The following is a 24,483-nucleotide window of genomic DNA, read 5'->3' as shown; positions in this document are numbered from 1 at the left end:
TGTTAGAAGTTCAGGGCCAACTTTGCAATAAGTTAAATGGAAAGCCAAAGAGAGGGTTAAACCTATACTGTATGCAATTATAAGCTAGCAACAGGAAGAAAATGATCAAAGGAGCCAAATAGAACATCCTGAAAGAAAAGGAAGAGAAATGTGTTTTTGATCAGATCTTAAAGCAGGTCAAAGAGGAGACCAGTTAAATATCTAAAGGCAGCAAAAACATTTCTGTGCAGGGTTGTTACATGTCCTGCAGGGGAAATCCTTCATCTAAAAGCATATTCAAGAACAACCCTCTATTGCAGGAAGTTATTTCTTGAAGAGATGCTCTGTCTAAGTCCAATTTGAAGTTAGAGAACCATTAAAAAAAAGGAAAGTAAACATCTTAACATTACTGACATTCAGGTCAGTTGTTGAACAGCAGCAATAGGTGACTATTTCAGTATTGTGAAATGTATTTTGGCTTATTTAGTATTTATTTTTTCCTAAATTTGCTCTGATGTACATAAAGAACATACTGTACTGTGTTACCTTAGTTATACAGTCTGTATAAAACATACTTAAAATGCAGAGGAGGGGAGAAAACAACTGAATCAAGTTTTTGTAAGATAATTAGCATTTGATGAAAGAGGAAAACCCCCCCCCAAAAAAAGAAATGAGAAAAACAATGAAGGCAGATAAGAAGGAACAAATATAAGTATAAATAATACTAGGAATCTTATTAGGCAATTCAGTGGGTGGGGAGAACACTTTGTATATTTGTGTTGTCCATGATCTCTCAAGACTTGAAACAACTCAGAAGGGACTTGATAGTTTCTGGGAAGGCTAGAGCCTAAATTTGTTTTAGTTTATTACCTTCTCAATCTCTAATCTATGATTCAGACTATCATTTGAATCCAAATTTTCTATCTTTGCTTACTCTTATATATGAGGTCCTATTCTCCTTTAAAAGACTGGGATGTCCAGACTCAAGCACTATTTCTCTTAATAGGGAAGCACAAGAGTTCTCACTGGTAATCTTCTGTGTTCTCCTGAAGGTGTCCTACCCACCTTTTTCTCTGGCCTGGGCACTCTGCCTTCCCCTATGTCACTCTGTTATTTTTAGCTCTTCTCTCTTCTGATCAGAGTACTGTTGGGATTGCTTTTAGGCATGGAGTTGGAGGCGGTGCTGGGGTTTTGGCAAGGGGGCCAAGAGTCTGTAACGTCCTGGGGCAATCTGATATCCCTAGATCTAGGGAAAGTGTTTACAGGCAGAAACCTTGACGCTGACACTGGAAGACAGGGGTGTTCTCAGAAAGGGGACATAGAGAAGGACAGTTGGGGAGGGGAAATCTAAATTGTGGCTATAACCCCTTTAAAAATACCAAAGCAATTCTGAGAGTAGGGTGAGATGGCCGTGTGATTATCCATGGTTGAAGACAACAGCTTTAACAGAAAGGTTTGTTGCAGGAAAAGAAAGGAGATGGCATGAACTAAGGAAATGATATAGCAAAAGGAGAAGGAGGAGGAAAGAAGTAAATTAGAAAGTAGAGCTGATATGTTTAAAGCAGGGAGCGAAAGAGTGAAAATAGATGAAGGAATTAGGAGAAAAGATGTCAGCTGAGATACAAATAGTGTGAATAGACTGATATTGGAAAGGATACAGGATAGAATACCTGAACTGGGAATTCTCTGGAGAAGGCCTCAACATTTGGGTGAACTTCGAATCATGACCTCCTACATCATCTCAGGCTCTCTGTAGCTGCCAGCTTTACCATGGAGAAACTATTGCCACTGACTGCAGGGGAAAGTGAGCCCATTGTCCACTGTGGGGGACATTCCCACAAGGACTGTTGCGAGCGGGTGGTGATAAATGTTTCTGGCCTACGATTTGAGACCCAAGTAAAGACCTTGAGACAGTTCCCCAATACTTTACTGGGTGATCCTCTGCGCCGTTTGCAATATTACGACCCATTGCGTAATGAATACTTCTTTGATCGCAACCGGCCTTCCTTTGACTCTATTCTGTATTATTACCAATCTGGAGGACGGCTTCGAAGGCCAATCAATGTCCCTCTTGATGTTTTTTTGGAGGAACTTAAATTCTATCAACTGGGTGAAGAAGCTCTCTCCAAATTTCGTGATGATGAAGGATTCATCAAGGAAGAAGAGCAACCTATGCCTGAGAGAGAGTTCCTCAAACAAGTGTGGCTGCTCTTTGAACATCCAGAGAGCTCCCAAGCTGCCCGCATCATTGCAATCATTTCCGTTATGGTCATTCTTATCTCCATTGTGATTTTTTGCCTGGAGACTTTACCTGAGTTTCGGGACGAGAGCGACGTGTCTTTGCCAGTAAGTTATGAAGACTATATTGGTTATTTTTCTCTATAATTGTTTGCATTGTTTTCTCTGTTCTCCTTTCTCTGAAAGGTGAATATTGATATTTCAGAATATTCTTTCCTTCAAAATCTTTCCCCACTTGGTACCCAGATGTCTTAGACAAGAGCAGCTGTTTTGCCTAATGATGATAAGAGTTGTAATCCAATAAATGTAAAGTTCTAGGGCAATTACTCTGATGCCACATTATAATTTAAATGGTTTTAGGAACTTTCAGATATAATTTTCTCTTACTGGTTCAGATAAACCTCTATTTCTGTCATACAAATGGTAGTATTGTTACCAGTATTTTGCCATTCAAGACTTAGTTTGTCATTCTGATACCTTTACTCTTTTAAGAATGCCATATTCCAAATCTGATATTTGAAAAAATCAGATATGAAATTTAAATGCTCACTTTAATTCTTTTAAAAAATAAGTAGCTTAATAATGCAACCATTTCTTTACTTAATGGGCCTTCATCTGAAAACTCAATGCCATCTTGATTCTAATTTCTTTAATATCAATTCCCCAACTACAGTGGATTGTACTTTTCATTGCAAAACTTCATAACTGATTGTGATCACCAGTGAATGAGTTGAAATAGTTATGCTTCTGTTCTCCTCAGGACAACATGTATCTATTATTGTATCATAGGCCATAAAGAATGTGGGGATTTCCAACTATTATGGTCTTGAATAACGTTACTCAAAAATCAATGTTTTTTACCAACTGCTTTCAGGGTCTCCTTATTATCTACAGGATTGTGTGATGGGGATAGGAGTAAAGTTAGGCACCTGGACTAACAATTGTTGAAATAGTAATAATGACAACAGTAACTCTCAACAAAGAATTATTCCTTCATAAATCAATATGTTTCTTTCAATGCTAATTATTCTGTGTTTTGATTCTTCCCCCACATGCTGCCATTGTTGTAATGGTTAGCCTCTGTGATTTTCAGCCTTCTCAAATATGTCCCCCAAACAAAAAGTTGAAATTTTCTGTCCTAATGGAGTGATTGCCTTGCTAGCTGACTCAACAAGAAATATAATCCTAAAAACCTGTATATTGTACTATGCTTGCAGAACCTTGGAATTCAAAAAGGAACAAAACAAAAAGCAAGATAGACAGATTTGCTTGACTTTCACTGTCAACTTCTAAACCAGCTTTCACTCATGTAATATTCTCCAGATGGGTTTAGATTGCAAATCCCAAATTTTAAACATTGGGGAAATAATGATTCAGTACCTGTAGATAGTCAATAATAGGACAGACACAATAGTAACATATAAAATTCATGCAGTTTTATTCTTTGCTATGGTGTCAACTTAGATAGCATCTTTTACATATTCCTTGCTCATGTTTCTTTCACAATGAGATTGAGTTCTCTCAGCTAAAATATATTTTTGGTTTGTCTGAGTGTATGCCTTCACCCACTATATGCCTTCTGCAGCCAATGTCATTTCATTTGTCTCTATTATTTTTGGAATGCTTCAATCACACGAAACACAATAGTGCCACTGAATATTGAAGAAGCTGGTAAAATTTAGAAAGTCGTAGGATAATGCTTCCAGTCAAGAGTCATTAAATGAAATTAAATAAAAATGTACTTGTCATTTCCTACAAACATGGTTAATAAGCAGGGGAAGGGGGTTTAATCCAATGACAATTGAAAAATCACAGTTGGGAGAGGATGATGTAAGGATGTAGCACATAGGAGACATTGGACCCAATCGGTAACTGAGCTCTGATTTTGCCTGTGTCTTTCTGTCTGCCACAAAAAATGGCCCCAGAGACTGTACTTATCATGGAATCCCCAATAGATCTTCTATCATCAATGTACAATTAGAAGCCTGGCTGTCTGTATTGCTTCAAAATGTGTTGAGCTACAACTCCCATCCTTCCCCATGCATGCTGGGAATATTGAAACTTTGTAGAGAGGGTAAAATAGAAAAAAAATCAGATGAAAATACTTGCAAGAAAGTACAGGAATAGGAATGAAATAAACCTCTTCATACAGTGCTTTCTCCTGTGATTAATTTACGTTGTCCTTTATCTGATTCTTAGCCAGCTCTGAAGTCATGTTTTCCTCAACTGAGAGGGGAAAAACTTTCAGGGGAAAATCCAACATATGGAGGAAAAGCCTAAGCTTTCCTTTCACTTAATAATCTGGAAATATTCCATCTTGGTTCATGAAGTTTGTAATTCTATCCTCTAGGTTATAAAAGGAGAGCACTCAAGAGGGTTGGTTTCTAGATATTTATTAAACTGCTTCATTTCAGAGTCTCATAGTTTTGGAAATAAGAAACTGGGACACTTAAGAAAGGAAAAGTAATTCAGCCAGGAAAAGTTGTAGGAGAAACTCAATTGTAAAGTAGAATGTTAAACATTTCCTCCTTCTGTTTAACTCAGAAGCAGTGTGTTATTGTGTCTAGAAAGGGATGGGGGAGATACAAATTTCTGCTTAACTATGAGCTCATTGGGTGATCTTTGATTGCTTGATATCTCTTGGCTGAACAACTCAAAGAATTATTGTAAAGATAAAATGAAAGCTATTCCCCATGTTTGCATATAGGTTGCCTTAAACTGTTTGAGGAAGGGCATATATTAAATAGCTTGTTATTTTTCCTTTCAAAGCAATATAATTTAATAAAAATGGCCATCCTACATATTTTCAGATGGATAGTTCCTAGTGCAACACAGTACTGTGGGGATATTTTGTTCTTTTTTTTTTTTTACATTCACTATGATCTCTCTATTTCCCACAGATAACATAATAAATTTAATATATTCCATTTCTAGCTTAAATTTCTATTACTACTCAACCTGTTTTAAAACTTTATCAATTTACAATTACCATAATCAAATATTGTTTTACATCAACAAATTACTTCGAATATCTCTACCAGATGTTTTGTTCTTAGAGAGGTACAGGTTGAAGCATTGTTATCTGCACTCACCCACAAAATTCTATGAATAATGCAGGATATCTAAATGAGGAACATTGTTATCTGTGCTCAGGATAATTTGATAAGGTACCAGCATTCCCACTGACAAGTTGTTAAATATGGTTTGGAGACACTACAATAAAGTGGGCTTATAACAGGCTGGCTGACTGCACTCAAAAATTTGGCATTCATAGCTTTACATTAAGTTGAAGAGCAGTAACCAATGGGCCATAGCCATGTCTATCTTTGGGTCAGTATTATTCAACATTTTTACAAATGATCTGGATAATGGGATTGCTAGGTTGCTTATCAGATTTATGTAGGACACAAAATTGAAAGGCTTGGCAATATATAGGAAAATATAAAAAGAATGCAGTCTAATCAAGACAGATTGGAAGATTGAGCTCAGTACAAATGCCTTTCAATTAAGAGAAATGTAAGATACTCCATTTAGGGAGGGGGGAAATTCAGGCTACACATTCGTAGCTTGGAAGCACTACATTGGAGATGTGTACATATTGTTATGAAAACAATTTGAGCATGAGTATGAAATAGTTGCTAGAAGGGCTAACATAATTCTGGGCTGCATCAGTGGAAGCACTATATTAAAGACACGTGAAGTCTATATTCCCTCTACCCTATACTAATGAGACCACACCTGGAGCACTGTGTACGTTTTGGAGAACATATTTTCAGGAGCTTATTAATAAATTAAGAGGAACAGTAAAGATGATACAGGGACATTCTCCATAAAGAAAGATGGAAGAAAATTGGGAAATTCACACTGAAAAAAGAAAACTGTGAAGAGACATAATATTAACAATCAGGTATATAAAATGTACTACAATTACCCACATTTAACAACAACAACAGTAATAATAATAAAGTTAGGAGAGACCTTGGAGGTCATCTAGTCCAACTCCCTCCTCAGGCAGGAAAGCCTATACCATTTCAGACAAATGGCTGTCCAGTCTCTTCTTAAAACTTTCCAGAGTTGGAGCATTCACAGCTTTTGGAGGCAGGATGTTTCACTGATTAATTGTTCTAAGTGTCAGGAAATTTCTCCTGACACTTAGTTCTAGGTTGCTTCTCTCTTTGATTAGTTTCCATCCATTGCTTCTTGTCTTGCCTTCAAATGCTTTGGAGAATAGCTTCTCTTCTTTGTGGCAGCCCCTGAGATACTGGAACACTGCTATCATGTCACCCCTCATCCTTCTCTTCATTAAACTAGACATACCCAATTCCAGCAACCGTTCCTTATATATTTTAGCCTCCAGTCCCTAATCATCTTTGTTGGTCTTCTCTGTAATCTTTCTAGAGTCTCAACATCTTTTTTACATCGTGGTGACCAAAACTGGATGCGGTATTCTAAGTGTGGCCTTACCAAGGCATTGTAAAATGGTATTAACACTTCATGTGATCTTGATTCTATCCCTGTTAATGCAGCCTAGCACTGTTTTGGCTTTTTTGGTAGCTGTAGCACATTGCTGGCTCATATTTAGGTGATTCTCCACTAGTACTCTGAAATCCCTCTCATAGTTACTACTATTGAGCAAGGTACCACCTATACTATACCTGTACATTTGGTTTTTCTTGCCTAAATGTAGAACCTTAATTTTTGCACCATTGAATTTCATTTTGTTAGATAGCACCCAGTGTTTAAGTCTATCAAAACTGTCCTGTATCTTAAGCCTATCTTCTGAGTGTTGGCTATTCCTGCCAGCTTGGTGTCGTCTGCAAATTTGATGAGTTCCCCATCTATCCCCTCATCTAAATCATTGATGAAGATGTTGAAGAGCACTGGACTCAGAACAGAGCCCTGGTATCCCACTACACACTTCCCTCCATGTAGATGTGGTTCCATTGAGGACCACACGCTGAGTACGTCTGGTCAGCCAGCTACAGATCCATCTGGTGGTGATGCTGTCTAACCCACATTTTTCTATCTTATCAAGTAGTAGGTTGTCTACTTTATCAAATGCCTTACTTAAAGTCCAAGTAAATTATATCCACAGCATTCCTCTGGTCCACTAATTTTGTCACCTGGTCACAGAATGCAATAAGATTTGTCTGGCATGATCTGTTTTTGACAAACCCATATTGGCTTTTAGTAATGACTTTGTTTGCCTCTAGGTGTTCCCTGATTCGTTGCTTATCTTTTCCAGAATCTTCCCAGGTATTGAGGTCAGGTGGGTTGGTCTGTAATTTCCTGGATCCATTTTTTCCCTTTTTTGAAGATGGGAACTACATCAGCTCTTTTCCAGTCCTCTGGTAGTTCCCCAGTGCTCCAGGATCTTTGAAAGATATAGTTCAGTGATTCTGAGATCACATCTGCCAGTTCCTTCAGAATCTTCGGGTGTAATCCATCTGGTCCTGGTGATTTGAATTTGTCTAGGCTGGATAAGTGCTCACTTACCATTTTCAGGCCTATCTTAACTTGTGTTTCTAATCTGTTTTTTACAGTACTATTTTTGATAGGTTGAACTGTTTTTTCCCTTTGTGTAAAGACGGATGCAAAAAACAAGTTAAGTAGTTCTGCTTTCTCCTTGTTGCTTGTCACCTTCTTGCCACTTTCTCCCACTAATGGACCAATCATTTCCTTAACTTTTTTCTTGGTCTTAGTTCATTTTGAGTCTTAGCTTTCCTCACTTCATCTTTGCAGGCTTGGCTATTTGCTGATATTCTGCCTTAGTTATGTGCCCCTCTTTCCATTTTTTATACTCGTCCTTTTTGTCTTTCAATTTATCAGAGAGTTTTTTATGCAGCCATGCTGGTTTCTTTTGAGAGTTGTTATTTTTCTTCTTTGTTGATATTGTGCTAGACCGGGCTTTTATTATCTCACTTTTCAAAATTTCCCAAGCTTCTTGAGTTGTTTTCTCCATGGAATCCTTCCCAAGCTCTCTCTAAGTTTATTGAAATTAACTCTCTTAAAATCCAAGACTCTAGTTTGACTGTGTTCTATTGCTTGTGCTTGCATAATGTTGAATTCCAATATTGCATGATCACTCCCCTCCCCAGGTTCCTGTGGCTTCAACACCTTCTATCATTTCATCTCTGTTAGTAAGAATTAGGTCCAGTATGGCTGATCCCCTAGTTCCCTTCTCTACTTTTTGGGAGACAAAGTTGTCTGCTAGGTTTATCAGGAATCTGTTTGATCTTCCACATTTGATTTAAATATAAGAAAAAACTTCTGACAATAAGAGCTATGGAACTATGAGCCTTAAGAAACCAGGAACCAAGACTGTTTAAATGTGTACAAGTTTACTCCATGCTAGTTCTCTACAAGAATATGAACTACTTACAATCAAAGTAAATTGGCAGTTGATAAGAGTTAATGGAATTAAAGATAGGCTGGACTTAGATCTCTTGTGGGTGCGAAAGGACTCAAGATTGATAACACATTTGACCCTTTCCTCGGGCTCAGTCTTTCATCTACAAGAACAATCTTACCTTACAGAATTTGTTGATTTTCTATTTCTAGAAGCATTTAAGAAGTAGGTGAGTAGACTCCCATCAAGATGGTTGGTTTAGTTTTCCTACACATTATAACAGGCAGGATTAAAGGATCTTTGTTATTTGATCCAGCTCCACATCTCTAAAATTCTATGCTTTTGCCTCACAAAAAATTCCTGTCCAATCGCAATCAAAATTGCTATAGTTATTGGCTCTGCTCTTTCCATTACATTCCTGTTGTGGCTTTTTTATCGTTTTTCTAACACTGCCAATGAACATCTTCAAGGAAAAGTTTGATTCTCTTTGACCTGTCTATGTGAATTGGAACTTTCAGGAGCTGTAATCTTCATCAGAAGAGAAGACAATCAGAAGTCTTAATCGGTCTACAGTGTAAGCACATGTCACCACTATATTTGCATTTTTGCACAAAGTGATGACTCCCTCCATTGGAAAAGAAAAGAGAACTTCTTTATTCTCTCCTAGGAACAAATAGAACAACTATATTTTCTTTCTTAACTCCCCCTTTGTTCCATTCACAGCAGGTTGTGTACTAGCCAGCCTTTGCTGATCTTGAAAAAGTTAAATAGAGTCAGATCTGGTTACTTTAAAATTTATGGCTGGAAACAATACTGGGAAGTTGGAAAAATCCCTGAAGAAACAGTTCCATTTGATATAAAAAAAAATGCACAGGATCTGTCCAGGAGCTGATAGCAACTTGAGCTAGGTCTAGGATAACTTACCATAGCCAAATTGCCACAACTGTAGCTAACTCACCATGGCCAACTAGCCATGGGAATACTCAGTGCTGGACAATTCATTGTTGTATTAATAGTTTCATTCAGTTACTTTTACTTTTGGTGACCATGTTTTCATCAAAATTATGGCAACTCTTGTATTTTTGGATTGACTTTATTTGTTTTATTATTATTGGCCACAGTTCTACTGAAATTAATTTAACTTTTGTATTTGTTGAATTGTCCTTCACTATTTCTTAGGGGTCGATAGACATCCCTTTTTCTTAAAACACATCTTATAAAACTTCTGCATTTTGAAAAACGAAGCAGATGAGTGCAACGTTGGTTTGTTAAATTTATTTGCCACCCATCTCACCATGGGGCTACTTTAGGGGGCTTAAAACAATAAAATGGGAAAAAAATAAAAAAATGTAAGAATAACAATTATAATGTTATTTGTTAAATTTATTTGCCACCCATCTCACCATGGGGCTACTTTGGGGGGCTTGAAACAATAAAATGGGAAAAAAATAAAAAAATGTAAGAATAACAATTATAATGCAATGAAACAATAAAAATAAACAGTGGAAGTAAAATAATATGAAATTTAAAAAATGAGCAAAGGGGAGCAGGAAGTTCAGGGGTGAGGTGGGATCAGCTAATTAGTCAGCAGCCTATGATGTATTCCCCTATTCATTCAGTCCCCAGGCCAACTAACAGAGCCAGGTCTTTAGACCCTTGCAGAAGGACAGGAGGATGGAGGAAAACCTGACCCCAGGAGACAGGATATTCCAGAGGGCTGGCATAACATTGATTGGGAACAGTTTTTGAGAAAGGAACTAAACAAGTACAGAACTGTGCCACCCTGTCCTAAGCTCCATAGCAGGCAATGGTGGGATTCAGCTGGTGCACCACTTTGGTAGAACCAGTAGCTAATTTTTTGTTGCCCAGGCCCAGAATGGACTTCTGGATGTGGCATCTACACAGAGAACCGATTGTTCATATATTTGAATCCCACCACTGATAGCAGGCTCCAAAGGATAGCATGGTTGATGATATCAGAGGTCAAGAAGAGCCCAGGTGGTTGCATTACACAGATTCATAGAGCTCCCCTCTGTACCAGTGTATTTGTTCCATGGGACATTTACAAAGAAAAAACATGTAACCACTATTTCAGCTGGGGTCAAGAAGGAGGCATTAGGCTGTGGAAACCTGGACCTGTGCTCATTTTATCTTCATTACCAATGCCGTCAGTCCAAAATCCTGAAAACCACAAAGCTAAGCAATAGGAATATGAAGGAGAATAAGACCTACAATCAGTTCTTTCATTCATTTTAATTTAATCTGCCCTAATTTATTATGGTATTTTTACAGTTATAGTATTTTTCTCAGGTATCAAAATAAGGATAAATTTTCGGGGAGTAGGATAGAAATCCTTCAGCTTCAATGAAAGTGAATTCCACTTGTATAATATCACAATAAAAAAATTGAAACATTTCACAATCGTAATCCTTCTAGATTTATCTCGCCATTTCAACAAAATTAGTTTTTACTTTATTATTCATGTTGCACAATTCTATTAATCAGTTTCTCAAATGCAGAGCTTTCCCCTTTCACTTCCTACTGTCATGTGTAGGGTAATTCCTATCTGTCTTTATATTTAGGAGCAGTGCTTTTTTTCTAAAAAAAAAAAAAAAAAAGGTGCTGGAACTCACACACTCATACAATCCACCTTGCCTACCCTACAAGGTTCCATCCAAAAAAGGTGCTGGAACTCCATTCTGGGCATTCTATGAGAGAAATAAAAGCCCTGTTTAGGAGTATCTTTAGATGATCATGCAAAAAAATTATATTTCAGACTTCCGGTTCCGGTTAGAGGCGTCACTAGTCGCACGGGGAGACTTCTCGTCGACTAGGTTTCCCTCCATTGGTGGACCCTTATACGGGTCCAAAGTTGCCCTGGAGGGTGCGACTTTTGTCAAGGAGGCTGCAGTCTGGCTGCGGAGGAGCGGTAGCTCCTCCAGCTGTCCGGACGAAACTCTGAGGACTGACGGAGAAGAAGATCGGCCAGGAAAATGGCTGATCACCTTGCCACTTCAGATCGTAAGTTGAACAACATCTAAGCTTTTACTGCCCCCGTGGTGAATCCGGGTGAGAATTTTTTCTTATTTTTCTCTCTTTTCCGTTTATTTTTTCGATTGTGTACCTGTAAAGAGCTCTTGAAATTATTTCCCTGGCTTGGAAAGGCGGCTTCTGCTTTTTTATGGGAAGAAAGGCATTTCACAAACACTGAAAGGCTATAATTATTTTTATTGGAACACTAAAAAGGAAAAAAAGGAAAAGGCTTCTCTCTCCTTTCTTTTTAAGAAATTTACTATTTCTACATATATGTATGTATGTATGTATGTATGTATGTAGGTCTTTGGTTATTCGGGTTTTCTCCCGCGTAAAATTGGAAGTGTCTTGGCGACGTTTCGACGAAGTCCCATTCGTCATCTTCAGGCTGGTGTTTTCAGCTTCGTGCTTCGAGGAGCAATCGATTAAGGTTATATATATATAACCTTAAAAGATAGGGGGAAAAAAAAGAACTGACTTTTGGAAAGGACTTTCTTAACTTACTGAGGACATCTAGCGGCGAAAATTTAATACTGCAACCCTGCTTATTTCTTCTTATGAACTTTAATACACTAAAGATAAACTGTGCACCTGTGAAGCTGTGGGGGTGGATGTTTCTACATTAAACAAAGCCTCTACAAAAAAGAAAAAGAGATCTCCTTTTAAGCATTAGTATTAAAATGGAGAAACCTCAGATACAACTGAATTGTGCACTTATATTGGAAAAGATTTATGAGGCCACTGCAGAAATTTGTGCTACATTTAAAAACTGTACTTCAGAATTAAGATCCAGAGACTCTACTATATTTGCCCAAACTGATGTCCAGGTTACAACTTATTATGGCATAAATCAAAATGTGCCAGAAGAGGAATTTACAGAGATAGAAATGGAATTTACTTCATCTGACAATCCCTTCTCCAACAACTTAGAGAACCAGAAGAAGCAAAGACTAAGATTTCAAAATACAAATCAACTACATCGCAAAGAGAACAGAAAAAGACGTTTACTGTAGAGGAAGAGATTTATACTCTCTCAAAGATTATTATAAGCAATAAGAATTGATTTATTGGTTGAAAGAGAAAAAAAAGATGCTTACTACAGAGAAAGGGACATACATTTGCTCAAAAATTACTACAAGCATCGAGAATGGATTTACTGGTTGAAAGGGAAATGTCTTTATGGAAGCCAGTGTGGCATAGAAAGAAACCCAGAATCAGACTCAAAAACAAATTTAAAAATGTTTAATAGAGCAAAAGGCAATGTTGATTTCATGGATTATTTTAAGAATAATGATTTAGAGCTAAAAAATGCAATTATACACATGCGTGTTTAAATTAGTAAAAATTGTTGAATGGATTAAAAGGCAATGTTGGTTCTATGGATTGTTTTAAGGATAATGATTTAGAGCTGAAAAATGCAATTATACACATGCGTGTTTAAATTAGTAAAAATTGTTGAATGGATTAAAAGGCAATGTTGGTTCTATGGATTGTTTTAAGGATAATGATTTAGACTTAGAAGTAAGAAATCTACAACTATACTCATGTGCGTTTAATTTAGTTTGATGACTTTTTTGTTTTATGGAAGTTTGTTTTGTATGGAAATATGAAAGTTAAATGTGAAATGAAAAAAGAAACTTGGCTTTACAGAGACTAAGAATGCATTTCTTGGAGTAAGAGATTGATTTAGACTGGAATTTTGAAATGTTTAATTAATTAGAAGATTGTTGTGTATAATAATATGTTTTGATATGGTAATTAATTGGATGGAATTTGGTTTATTTAATGAATAGAAATGAAATAAGTCAAATGATCTAGATTTAGAAGTAAGAAACATTACACACATATATATTACACATATATATGTGTGTAATGTTTTCTTACACATATATATGTGTAATGTTTAATTAATTAAGAGATATTTGTGTATAATAATATGATTTGATATGATATGATAATATTGTCTCTTTTTTTAAACTAAATTAGTTATTATTGGAAGAAGAAATAAATAAGATTGGTGATAAAAAAGGGATGAGAGAAATTAAGAACTTGAATATATTTGCAAGAGATATTTGAAGGGGTAATATGTTGATGTAAAACATTATTTGATTATGGTAATTGAAATTGATAAAGTTTTAATAAACAGGTTTAGTAGTAATAGAAATGTAGGATAGAAATGAAATATTTTAAATTTATTATGTTATTTGAGGGAAATAGAGAGATTATAGCGAATGTATTAAGTTGAGCTGTTATTGTGTGATTTTATGTTGGAATCTGTGTTTACCCAAACACCATGGTGTGTCTCAAACACTTTCTGTTAAAACTATAAAACTAATAAAATATATTTAAAAAGGAAGAGGAAACTGAATAATCAAATGAAGTTCTTGCTATGTTTGGAAGAAGTAAAATATGAATTCATATTTTCATTCCAAGGAATGTTGAACCAAATTTGTCTTGTAAGAAATGACAACCTGGCATCTGATGACTTGATTTTGGGGTTTACAGTATCCAGGATAGATATGCTAGTGTATCTTTTTGAAACCGGTGCCCTCCAAATATCATGAGACTGTACTGATTAGGAATAATGAAAATTTTGACTTGACATCAGGAAAAGCTGGTGTAAGGAATTTTCTGGTCAGCAGTATCCTGTTTATCCCCATATACTTCCTGAATAGCTTGTACTCAAATCTTGCATATCTTCACTCATCCAAAATAGCTTTTATAAATTCTGTCCAACAAGATTTCTTTGGCGTCGGCTTTCCTGCTGGCACCTGGTGCTAATTATCTGCTAGCTAGGCTGGAGCAAGCAGATGACCAGGATTAATATCTTCCATACTGCAGGATTCACCAACTAGGGATCCTGATGGCAGAAGAAGAAGCGGGTAACTGATATAATGCTAAAGGCTAGAAGGAACTGGATTTTGAAACCAATAGGGGAATCCTTCTGGGGCACATTACCATAGAAACCTTTCCATTCCTTTACATCATGTGCTCCCTGTCACACAACATTTCTGCTCCCTCTTCATCATTCCAGTCTCAGTGCAGCCATTCAGCTATGTATACCCATGAAAGTGGATTCTACTACTGCACTCCAACTCATTTTTGTGAAGCTAACTCATTTTTCTCTTATAAAGCATGGCTTAATTATACACTTCATTGTAAAACAAAGTTTGAGATTATAATTTCTTTCCTTTCCATGTGACTTTTAATGATTCATCCAAAATGATAGCATATTAGGGATCCCTAATATTATAATCCTGGTACATGATTATGTAAGAATCAGAAATGAATCTAATTTCAACAAGGGCCAATCTCACCTAAATTTGCCTTTTAGAGGAAAAAAACTACTCATTCACATTGTAAATTCCCAGGAAATAACTGCATTTGCAACTGAATTGATATGCATAGAATTATATTGAAAACAAATTCCTTTTCCATCCTTCCTACTGGAAATTCTAACTCAGGGTTTAACAGAAAAATAGAGTTGGAAGGGATCTTGGAGGTCTTCTAGTCCAACCCCCTGCTCAAGCAGGACTCTATACCATTTCAGACAAATGGCTGTCCAGTCTCTTTTTAAAGCTTCCAGTGATGAAGCACCCACAACTTCTGAAGGCAAGCCGTTCAACTGGTTTATTGTTTTCACCATCAGAAAAATTCTCCTTTTGGTGCTTTGAAAAATAGGTTGACACCCTCTCTTCTTTGTGGCAACTCCTTAAGTATTGGAACACTGCTTTCATGTCGCCCTCTAGTCCTTTTCATACATCCAATTCCTGCAAACATTCTTCATATGTTTTAGCTTCTAGACCTCTGATCATTTTTATTGCTCTTCTCTACACTCTTTCCAGAGTCTCAACATCTTTTTTATATTGTGGCAACCAAAACTGGATGCAGTATCCTAAGTGTTGTCTTACCAAGGTCTTATAAAGCAGTGCTAACACTTCATGTGATCTTGATTATATCCCTCTGTTATTGCAGCCTAAGATTGCATTGGCTTTTTTGACAGCTGCAGCACACTGTTGGTTTATACCTGATTGTCCACTAGGACTCCAAAATCCCTCTTGCAGTTATTGCTATTGAGCCAAGTTTCACCTAATCTGTACCTATACATTTGGTTTTTCTTGCCTAAGTATAAAACCTTACTTTTGTCTACACTGAATCTCATTTTGTTAGATAGGGCCCAGTGTTCAAATTTGTCGAGATCCATCTGGATTTTGAACCTGTCTTCTGGGGTGTTAACTATTCCTACCAGCTTGGTGGCATCTGCAGTTTGATGAATTGCCCTTCTATCTCCTCATCTAAATCATTTAGGAAGAGCAATATCTTGTACTTGGCTTAAAACAGAGTACTGGGCTTAAAACAGAACCTTGGAGTACCCTACTGCTTCTTTTCTTCATGTGAATGTAGTTCCATTAAGGAGCGGCTCCCAACCTTTTCTATATTCCTCACCCCTAGAACGCTTCTGATATATTCTCGCACCCCTTACAAAAGTTTGAAATAATGGCAACAAATTATGCATATACACTATAATTTTGAAAACCGAAGTTTTCGCACCCACTGCAATATTGTCTTGCACCCCCAGCAGGTGCGAGCACCCCCGGTTGGGAACCCCTGCACTAAGGGCTACCCACTGAGTGCAGTTTGTCAGCCAGTTACAAATCCATCTGGTGGTGATGCTGTCTCTCCCACATTTTTCTAGCTTACTAAAAAGTAGACTATGGTCTACTTTGGCAAATGCCTTATTGAAATCCAAATATACTATATCCACAGTATTTCGCTGGTCCACTAATTTAGGTTTCCAGAATTGCAATGCCTATTTCTTACCAATTATATTGTATCATATATTTCTATGTCCAGTGAGAATTTTTTTAAGCTGTGCAATAATTGTCTGTTCTGACCCATCTTCATTATACATTTTTCTGCTACATTGGTCTCTCAAGCAATGATAATCTGATTTTCTGCTTTCCGTCATGTTCCTTTTTTTTAGTTCTTCTACATTTTGATTCTCAGTCTGCTTAACTATCTAGATTTCCTTGCCTGTACCATCTCCTTCAGACTCAAAGAGGCATACATTGTTTTCCTAGCCAGATCAATATTTTATATCATGTGCAAGTGATGCTCATCATGACTTCCTCCATAGAGACTAAAACATTTGTGAGCATTAATACACATATTGAGCTAGTAGTGTAGAAATAACATAATTTTAGATACACTTTCTGTCCTAATAGAACAGAGATATCTGTAGACTATCCTCTTATTTTGTTCTCTCCATCTAGAGAAAACCATCAGTATCTGCAGCTGGTTGCTTAGAACTTGGAACTTTATTTTATGTAATGGTCTGATTGCAGCTGGTGAGGTTAAACTGAGCTATGATTCTTGCTGTATCAAGCTAAATTTTCTCTGCTGTGAAATTAAAGTTGCCTTAATTGGAAATTGCATGGAGTGCCAAAATTCTCATCCAGCAGGCAGTTGCCTCTGACAGCTGAGTTTATGTGACAAAAGGTAGCAGATACTTACAGAGTGGGCATGTCTAATTGTCTGCTTGACTGCCAAACAATTTGACCAGAATATCTTGCCTTTCAAAGCAGTGAGGAGCAAAATGCCCATAGTAGCAAAACAATATTAAAACTGTAATTACTGCATATAATCTACAACATGCTTGTTGTTGACTAAATAATAGTGTTCAACCCAGAGTAATTATTTTAATTCAGTTAATTTTAGTGTTAAAAATTGATAACATTTTATTCGTTGTTTTGCTCTTCAACATGTTTTAAATGGTTTAAAATTTGCTTTAAATATGTAGTGTGTATGCATATCATATGTAATGTGACAATAAAAAAATAACTTCTCAGCTTTTTTTCTGTTACTCTCTTGCAAACTTTTTTTTTCAGTTTGATAAATTGCTTTCTGATTGAACTCTTCCTATGTTGTAGTTACTAAGCTTCTCTAAACACTAACCATTGAAGTTTGTTGATCATGGTATATGGGTTATAAAGAGGAGCAAAGCTGGTGGTAGATCCAGCATCAGATTTGCTGGTCTGAATTTAAGACAAATTGAAAAGCCAGAGAACAGGAAGAAGTCCACTACTGTATGGTCAAATCTGACTGTCTAAATGTAGGAAATGAGCAATTTACTTTTATTTTTTTAATTCCTTATGGCACTTTTAAAAAATTTTTTGACTCACCAAAGACCTGCCAGTTGCATGCAATCATGTATAACCCCCTATATAGTGAAATGGGTATTACTTTTTGTAAAAAAAAAAAAAAAAAAGTTTTTGGAAGAAGAGACACACAAAAAAACAATGAGACTAAATTCATTCTCTGCAGTTTGCTTTCCTTTAGCTACTTTTCCCCAATGATATTCCAGTTATGCTTTTGCAAAGGAGAAACTCTACTCTGTTTTCATGAATTACTTCTAAACTTAACAGATTTTGTTTTTCGAAGCTTTTTTATTTAAAAGAACCAGCCTTTGAATTTTTATTACTGTATAGATACTTAACGCCACATCAGTTTTTAACAGCACAAAGCTTGTAATACTGCAAAGAATAACAGATCTTCTTAAATGTAGTTTTTTGTGAAACAGGATGATTAGCAGACTGTAATCCTTAACAAATTTTTATCTAATTATGCAAAGCTATATAACTCTTGAAGGAAACACCAAAATAGCATAGGACTCACTGTTAAAATATTATAGCTACTTTCAACTGTAAATTATATTTCCCTAGGAATTTCTTTTCAGTTGATTTGATCCAATGCTCCTCTCAAGTTCTCACAGTTCCAAAATTCTACAAATATAAGAAATGTAGCCTTTCTTCACCCCTTATCTCAGTCAATGACTCTAGATGGGTTACAATTCAATATACATTGGACGCATCTCAAGTTGCTCTAAAGCAGTGGTTCTCAATCTTTTTAACGCGCGACCCCCAACCGGTCATAAGTCGAGGACTAAACCGGTCATAAATCGAGGACTACCCAATCTGTTGTAAGTTGAGGACTTTCCCTGCCCGGGAGCGCCGCACATGTGTGGTGCCACCCCCTGTGCCGGCCGAGGTATAGCTGGCAAGCGGCAGAGACAGAGCAGGTTGACCACCGGCTGGGCCACCAGCTGGCCCAGCCTAAGGGAGGTAAGGCACCTGCCAGAAAAGGGGAAAAAAATGGTGGACAGCCTTGCTTGGTGACCCCCGTGAAATGGTCGATCGACCCCAAATGGAGTCGCGACCCATAGGTTGAGAACCGCTGCTCTAAAGTCTTAGCTAAATGCTGATTGTGCAGTAAAGTGCACTGGAAACTTTAAGTTTCCAAGACTCCCGAAGAGTGAAGAGAAGCTAATACAATTTCTATCTTGCAGAAAATTAAACACAACTTCTTTCTGCAAATTTGAATAGTTACTATGTATAGTTGCTTTCAGATTCATAATAAGAAAACACTGAATACACCAGGTGCAGAAGTCTGGAAGCCACTGCAGCCAATAATTATTATACTTCCTTTAGCAGAAGTCTTCCAAACATTTTCTGTAGTCAGCTTAGATAAGTCTTTCTGTTCTTGGTTTTGGATTTTTCCCCCTACTCATCTTTGCAAAATTATTCTATACAGATAAACTTTTAGGTTTGAGATCTCCCAAAACAGTTTTCAAATATATTCATATCTTAGGAGCAGTCAGTCTTTCTTGCAGAACTTCATGTTTGATTTGGATATACAGTATGTTTTACATTGTTCTCTTGCAGAAACATCTAACCTCTTTTCAGCTTCCTTTTTTATTGCTTGTGGCAAATTAGTTTTTAGGACATGTCACTCTTTAGTAGAACATTCTTTTTTTATCTGCACAGCATGTCCTGGGTCAGTGATTGTCTTGCCACTCCAAATCAAGATAAACCTACCGTATGCTTTACAGTTGTCAAAAATATTCTTTTTTCAAATGCTTGACCTATTTTTCCCACCTAATTAATCTTGTATGGTGCTCAAGAGTTCAATTTTTGTTTTATCAGTTCAAAGCAAATCATTCCAAAAGATTTCAGGTTTATCAAAAAAAATTTTTTTTAAATCAATTATTATTGAGATAAAGTTAGAAAAAAATGCTCTCCAATGCAGAAACTGTACTGTGGATACAGTGTCAACTAAGTCCTTCAGCAGAACATTTTCAATGATCGGTTCTGTTTTGCAGATCTGACCAGTTTTCAGGCAATTCAAGTAGAGATTGTTCTTGGTCTTCAAACTACAGTACTGTCCTACAATGAAGAAAAGAGGTTGGGTATTTCAACAAAACAACAATCTAAAATAATGTCAACACCAACCATGAAAGAGAGATAAAAATTATGGAAAGGACTTCATATTTCCCAGTCTTAAATATTACTGAAAATCGGTTGGAAGTTCTCCATACAGTGTTTGTATGGAGATCTAAGAATATTTTTGAGCTAGACCAGTGGTTCTCAATCTTTTTAATGCCGTGACCCCCAACCAGTCGTAAGTCGAGGACTACTCAACTGGTGCAGCACTGTTTGGAGAATGGGACTTTTGGCGGGCTCAGCAGGGCAGAGACAGCCTGGACAATTCCTATTGGCTTTTGAAAGCCAATAGAATTAGACTCTATTCAAGAGAGTCTATTCTATTGGCTTTCAAAAGCCAATAGAATAAAAAGGAGTAGCACAGCTAAGGAAAAGGGGAAAAAATGGCGGACTGTGTTGTTTGGCGACCCCCGTGAAATGGTCGTTCAACCCCAAATGGGATCCCGACCCTCAGTTGGGAACCACTGAGCTAAACAATGTCTACAAGGAAGAATGAGGAAAAAATCCAAAAGCAAGAATAGAAAGATATTTAACAAATTACAGAAAATATTGGGAAGCTGTTATTTCTGTCAAAGGAGGCATTACAAAATATTAACTGAAAGAGTATCCACACTTTTCATCCACTATGTTCAACTTTAAACTACTATACATAGTAATATGCATTGGAATTTGCAGAAAGGTCTTATGTTTAATTTTTTTATCATGTATTGGTGGTGACAACTTCTGTTCACTCAGGAATTTTTTGACTCATACAATTTGATCCAAAGTGCCTTTTATTTACAACTTTATACCTCGGCATTCTGGTTGGTATAGAGATGTATGTGGGATTAAAATAGAGCTAAACACAATGATAGTCCAAGTGTTCTAATACTAAACTGTAATTTTGGTAAGTATCAGGATCACTATTTGGTCTGATTGAAACATCAGTAAGATGTCACTGTTTACCAGAGCCTGACATAGAATATTTTATTTAAACTTATGGATGGCATGATCCAAGGTTTAACATTAGTACATTTGAATAATAAATGGCTGAAATCTAGTATAATTCAAGCTGCAGCCCAAAAAATTCTCTTGTTATCTACCATATCTAATAGCAAAAACTTTGTACATTATTTAGCTATTCAAATTACTGGTGAATGCAATTTTGATCCTGTTTTTCCCAATCAAAGAATTAAAACAAAGTCTCTCAAAACTTGTCAGATGCCCAGAGAAGCACAGAATGTTTTTTTTAATTCTTACTATTTCAATATAATTTATAAAAATCTTTTAATGATAATTGCATAATAAATGAGAGTTTATGGGGAAATCAGATTATTAAAATAACTATTAAAGTGTATTTAACTGTTTTATTCCCTTGAATAGGAAATATTGATGTATCTCATTATGTAAAGTATTAAATTATTATTTGGAAATAATAGATATCCTTGTATTAATATGGGATAATTGTCCTGAGTTAGAGAAATGTGGACAGAATCTAATGTTACTATTTTTAAGACTGAGACAGCACTGAGTACATGTTTTTAGTATCATTTACAACCTTAAAATAACGGAGTTCAAAGAATTATAGAAATTCTGCCCAAATATGTCCAATCTGAAGGCTATTATAACCAGGGATGGTCAAATTATGTAATGTACTAAGTCAGTGGTTCTCAACCTGTGGGTCGGGACCCCATTTGGGGTCAAACGACCATTTCACGGGGGTCGCCAAACAACGCAGTCCACCATTTTTTTCCCCTTTTCCTTAGCTGTGCTACTCCCTTTTATTCTATTGGCTTTTGAAAGCCAATAGAATAGACTCTCTTGAATAGAGTCTAATTCTATTGGCTTTCAAAAGCCAATAGGAATTGTCCAGGCTGTCTCTGCCCTGCTGAGCCCGCCAAAAGTCCCATTCTGCAAACGGTGCTGCACCAGTTGAGTAGTCCTCTACTTACGACTGGTTGAGTAATCCTCGACTTACGACCGGTTGGGGGTCGCGGCATTAAAAAGGTTGAGAACCACTGTACTAAGTAAAGGACACATCTTTAGCAGAATATTCATCTCTACTAATTCCATGATTTATTCTTGGAAAATGCAGTGATCCCCAATCTAGGTTAAGCCTACGGTAAATGGAAAATTATTTTTCCCCACCCCCTTCGTGCTTTCCTGTTGGATCTATGACAATTTGCCATGGCCAACTTGCCATAGGGCAGCTTGCTGTGGGACAACAGTTATATTAATATTAAAAAAAAGATGGAATAGAATTAAAGAAAGGATTCAAAAGGAGGGACAAAATGAAATGTGAATGGCAAAAATAAAAGAATTATTAATTATTTTAAATAATTAAATTGAATTGTTGAATTGTCCTGCAGCGAGTTGTCCTGTGGGAGTTGGCCATGGTGAGTTGTTCTGCAGCGAGTTGGTTGTAGCAAGTTGGCTACGGCAAATTGGCCATGGCGAGTTGACTTTGGCGAGTTGGCCCTTTCAGTTTTGTGTTGAAGCTCCATCATTTGCTTTTCAGAGGCTATTTGTACTAAACAACACTTCCAGGGTATGAAAAATAAAGACTCATTTGTGAAAGTGTAAAAAAAATATCTAGAGATAACAATTAAATTTCTCTCTGTGTATTCATTCTTGCATACTGCTTGCTCTAGTACAAAGTTGTTTCACTACAGTAACTGTTTTTGAGGGACCTATTTTCTCCATCTTACTCTCAACCTGCTGCCAAGGCAGCCTTGATTTCTCTTTTGTTCTTCTCTTTGGAAGTGGAGATTTTCTTCTTCTAATTCAAAATTTTCCATATAGACCAGTGGTGGCGAACCTATGGCACACGTGCAGAGGCAGCACTCAGAGCCTTCTCTGTGGGCACACGCACCTTGCTCTGGAGATGGCAATTGTCCCTCTTCAACCAGCCGCCCGCTAACTCGCTGAGCTCCCATGTGGCTGGATGCATCCCAGCATGGCTGGTTTTCCTCCTTCCCCCCCCCATCCCATCCCTCCTGGCCTTGCATGCTCTCCTTTTCCCGGGCACGACCTACTGCATCGCCTCCTCAGCTGTCGGCTGGCCATCCAGCTCAGAAGCGGCTTCTCTGAACTGCTGGCAATGGGCTGCAGAGCCCCAGAGTGTGCCGGTCGAGAGGCCGACAGGCTGTGGCTGCTGACGGACACTGTCGGCCCACATGCGCTCGTTGACTTCTGTGTGCGGAGGCCAATGGTGTCAGGCAGCAGCCGCCCCAGCCCATGCCTCGCCTTCCCTGCGACAATGGCACCCCGACCCTGCCTCACCTTCCCAGCCTCACCCCAGAGGACGAGCCTCCGGCCCACCGCTCCACCTGCCAGAGACCCCCTGGATTTCCCCCAAACCTGCCCAGCCCCCACAGATATTCCTCCCCATGAGCAACATTGAGGTGACCACTCCCAGCTTGGCCACACCCACCCAGTCTGTCATGACCACAACCATGCCCACCCAGTGAGCCACACCCACCTAGCACTCGGCGATAAATAAGTGGGTTTTGGGTTGCAGTTTGGACACTCGGGCTCTAAAAGGTTCACCATCACTGATATAGACAATCTAGAAGACACTGAGGATGATCTCCCCAACCCCAGTTCCACTCAGCTGTGGAAATGCCTACCTGATCATTGATCACTATGCCTCGATGCCATGTCTGATTCTTGGCTTTGATTATGAGAGAGACCAGGTATTCATCTTTTCCCACTTCTATTGGAATATTGCTGCCAGGAGATTGATAAATCTACCCAATAGGCATTTTACTATGTGGGCAGTGGTGGTGCATACCTATTTGTTTGTGAGTTTGTAAAGTATCCAACACAGAGAGCAATATGGACATTGGGCAGAGGGGAAGAGGGTTCTTGGCCATAAAAAACAAGTTATGGGAGAAAATTGATTTGGGGGGGGGGAGAAAGAAAAATAAAAACCAGAGGCACAGTAGTGCTAAGAATTCTCTGTTGGGGCTTCTGTGATTTTTGTGTTTTGATCTTTAAAGCAGACTTTGTTTTGAGCTGGGCTTGTTGCTTGATATAGCTATATCTGTTTCTCTGACTGAATAATTAATCTCTTGGATGATCAACAACTCTGTCAGAAGGAAATAATAATAATAATAATAAAGGGTGCTACAAAAATTCAAGAGGAACCAAAGAGCAATTGATGGTTAATAAATTCAGAAGGAATACCACTAGAAAAAGTTGAAAGGATCACTCACCTCGGTCCCAATTTACATGAAAGCTGGGACATGACCGTTGAAGTAAAGTCAAGGATAGAAAAAGCCTGAACAGCATTCTTCAAAATGAAAAAGGTCTTCTGCAGTCACGACATAAGCCTAAAACTGAAAATCAGGCTTGTCAGATGCTATATTTTTTCTATCTTGCTGTATGGAGTAGAGAGTTGGTCTCTGACAGAAGGCCACCTGAAGAGTCTTGAAGCATTTGAAATGTGGATTTACAGGCGGCTGTTACATATAAACTGGGTTGACAAGATCAGAAATGAGAAGGTGATAAGCCACCTGGGAAAGCCAAGGGAAATCATCAAAACAATTAAACAAAAATTAGAATATTTCGGACGTGTGATGTGACACCCAGAAAAATAAGGCATACTCCATTTAATCCTCCAGG

The 24,483-nt window shown here is 37.5% G+C and overlaps 1 protein-coding gene across 7 annotated transcripts in view; it reads left to right on the top strand.

The window, feature by feature from the left end:
- The first annotated feature begins 1,263 nt into the window (after positions 1-1,263).
- The window catches only part of KCNA7 (potassium voltage-gated channel subfamily A member 7), a 38,224-nt gene continuing 15,004 nt past the window's right edge, over positions 1,264-24,483 (top strand). For all 7 annotated transcript variants that reach the window (XR_005558724.1, XR_005558723.1, XR_005558721.1 and 4 more), the window contains exon 1: positions 1,264-2,325. Coding sequence is in view for 1 of the 7 variants with exons in the window: in XM_039360222.1 (XP_039216156.1) it covers positions 1,750-2,325 (576 nt within the window). In the remaining 6 variants the exon portion in view is untranslated. The remainder of the gene's footprint in view (positions 2,326-24,483) is intronic.

The sequence above is a fragment of the Crotalus tigris genome, unplaced genomic scaffold (assembly GCF_016545835.1).
Source record: "Crotalus tigris isolate CLP2741 ecotype Arizona unplaced genomic scaffold, ASM1654583v1 scf7180000019161.1078591, whole genome shotgun sequence".
Taxonomy (NCBI): domain Eukaryota; kingdom Metazoa; phylum Chordata; class Lepidosauria; order Squamata; family Viperidae; genus Crotalus; species Crotalus tigris.
This window is presented reverse-complemented; position numbering and strand designations above follow the sequence as displayed.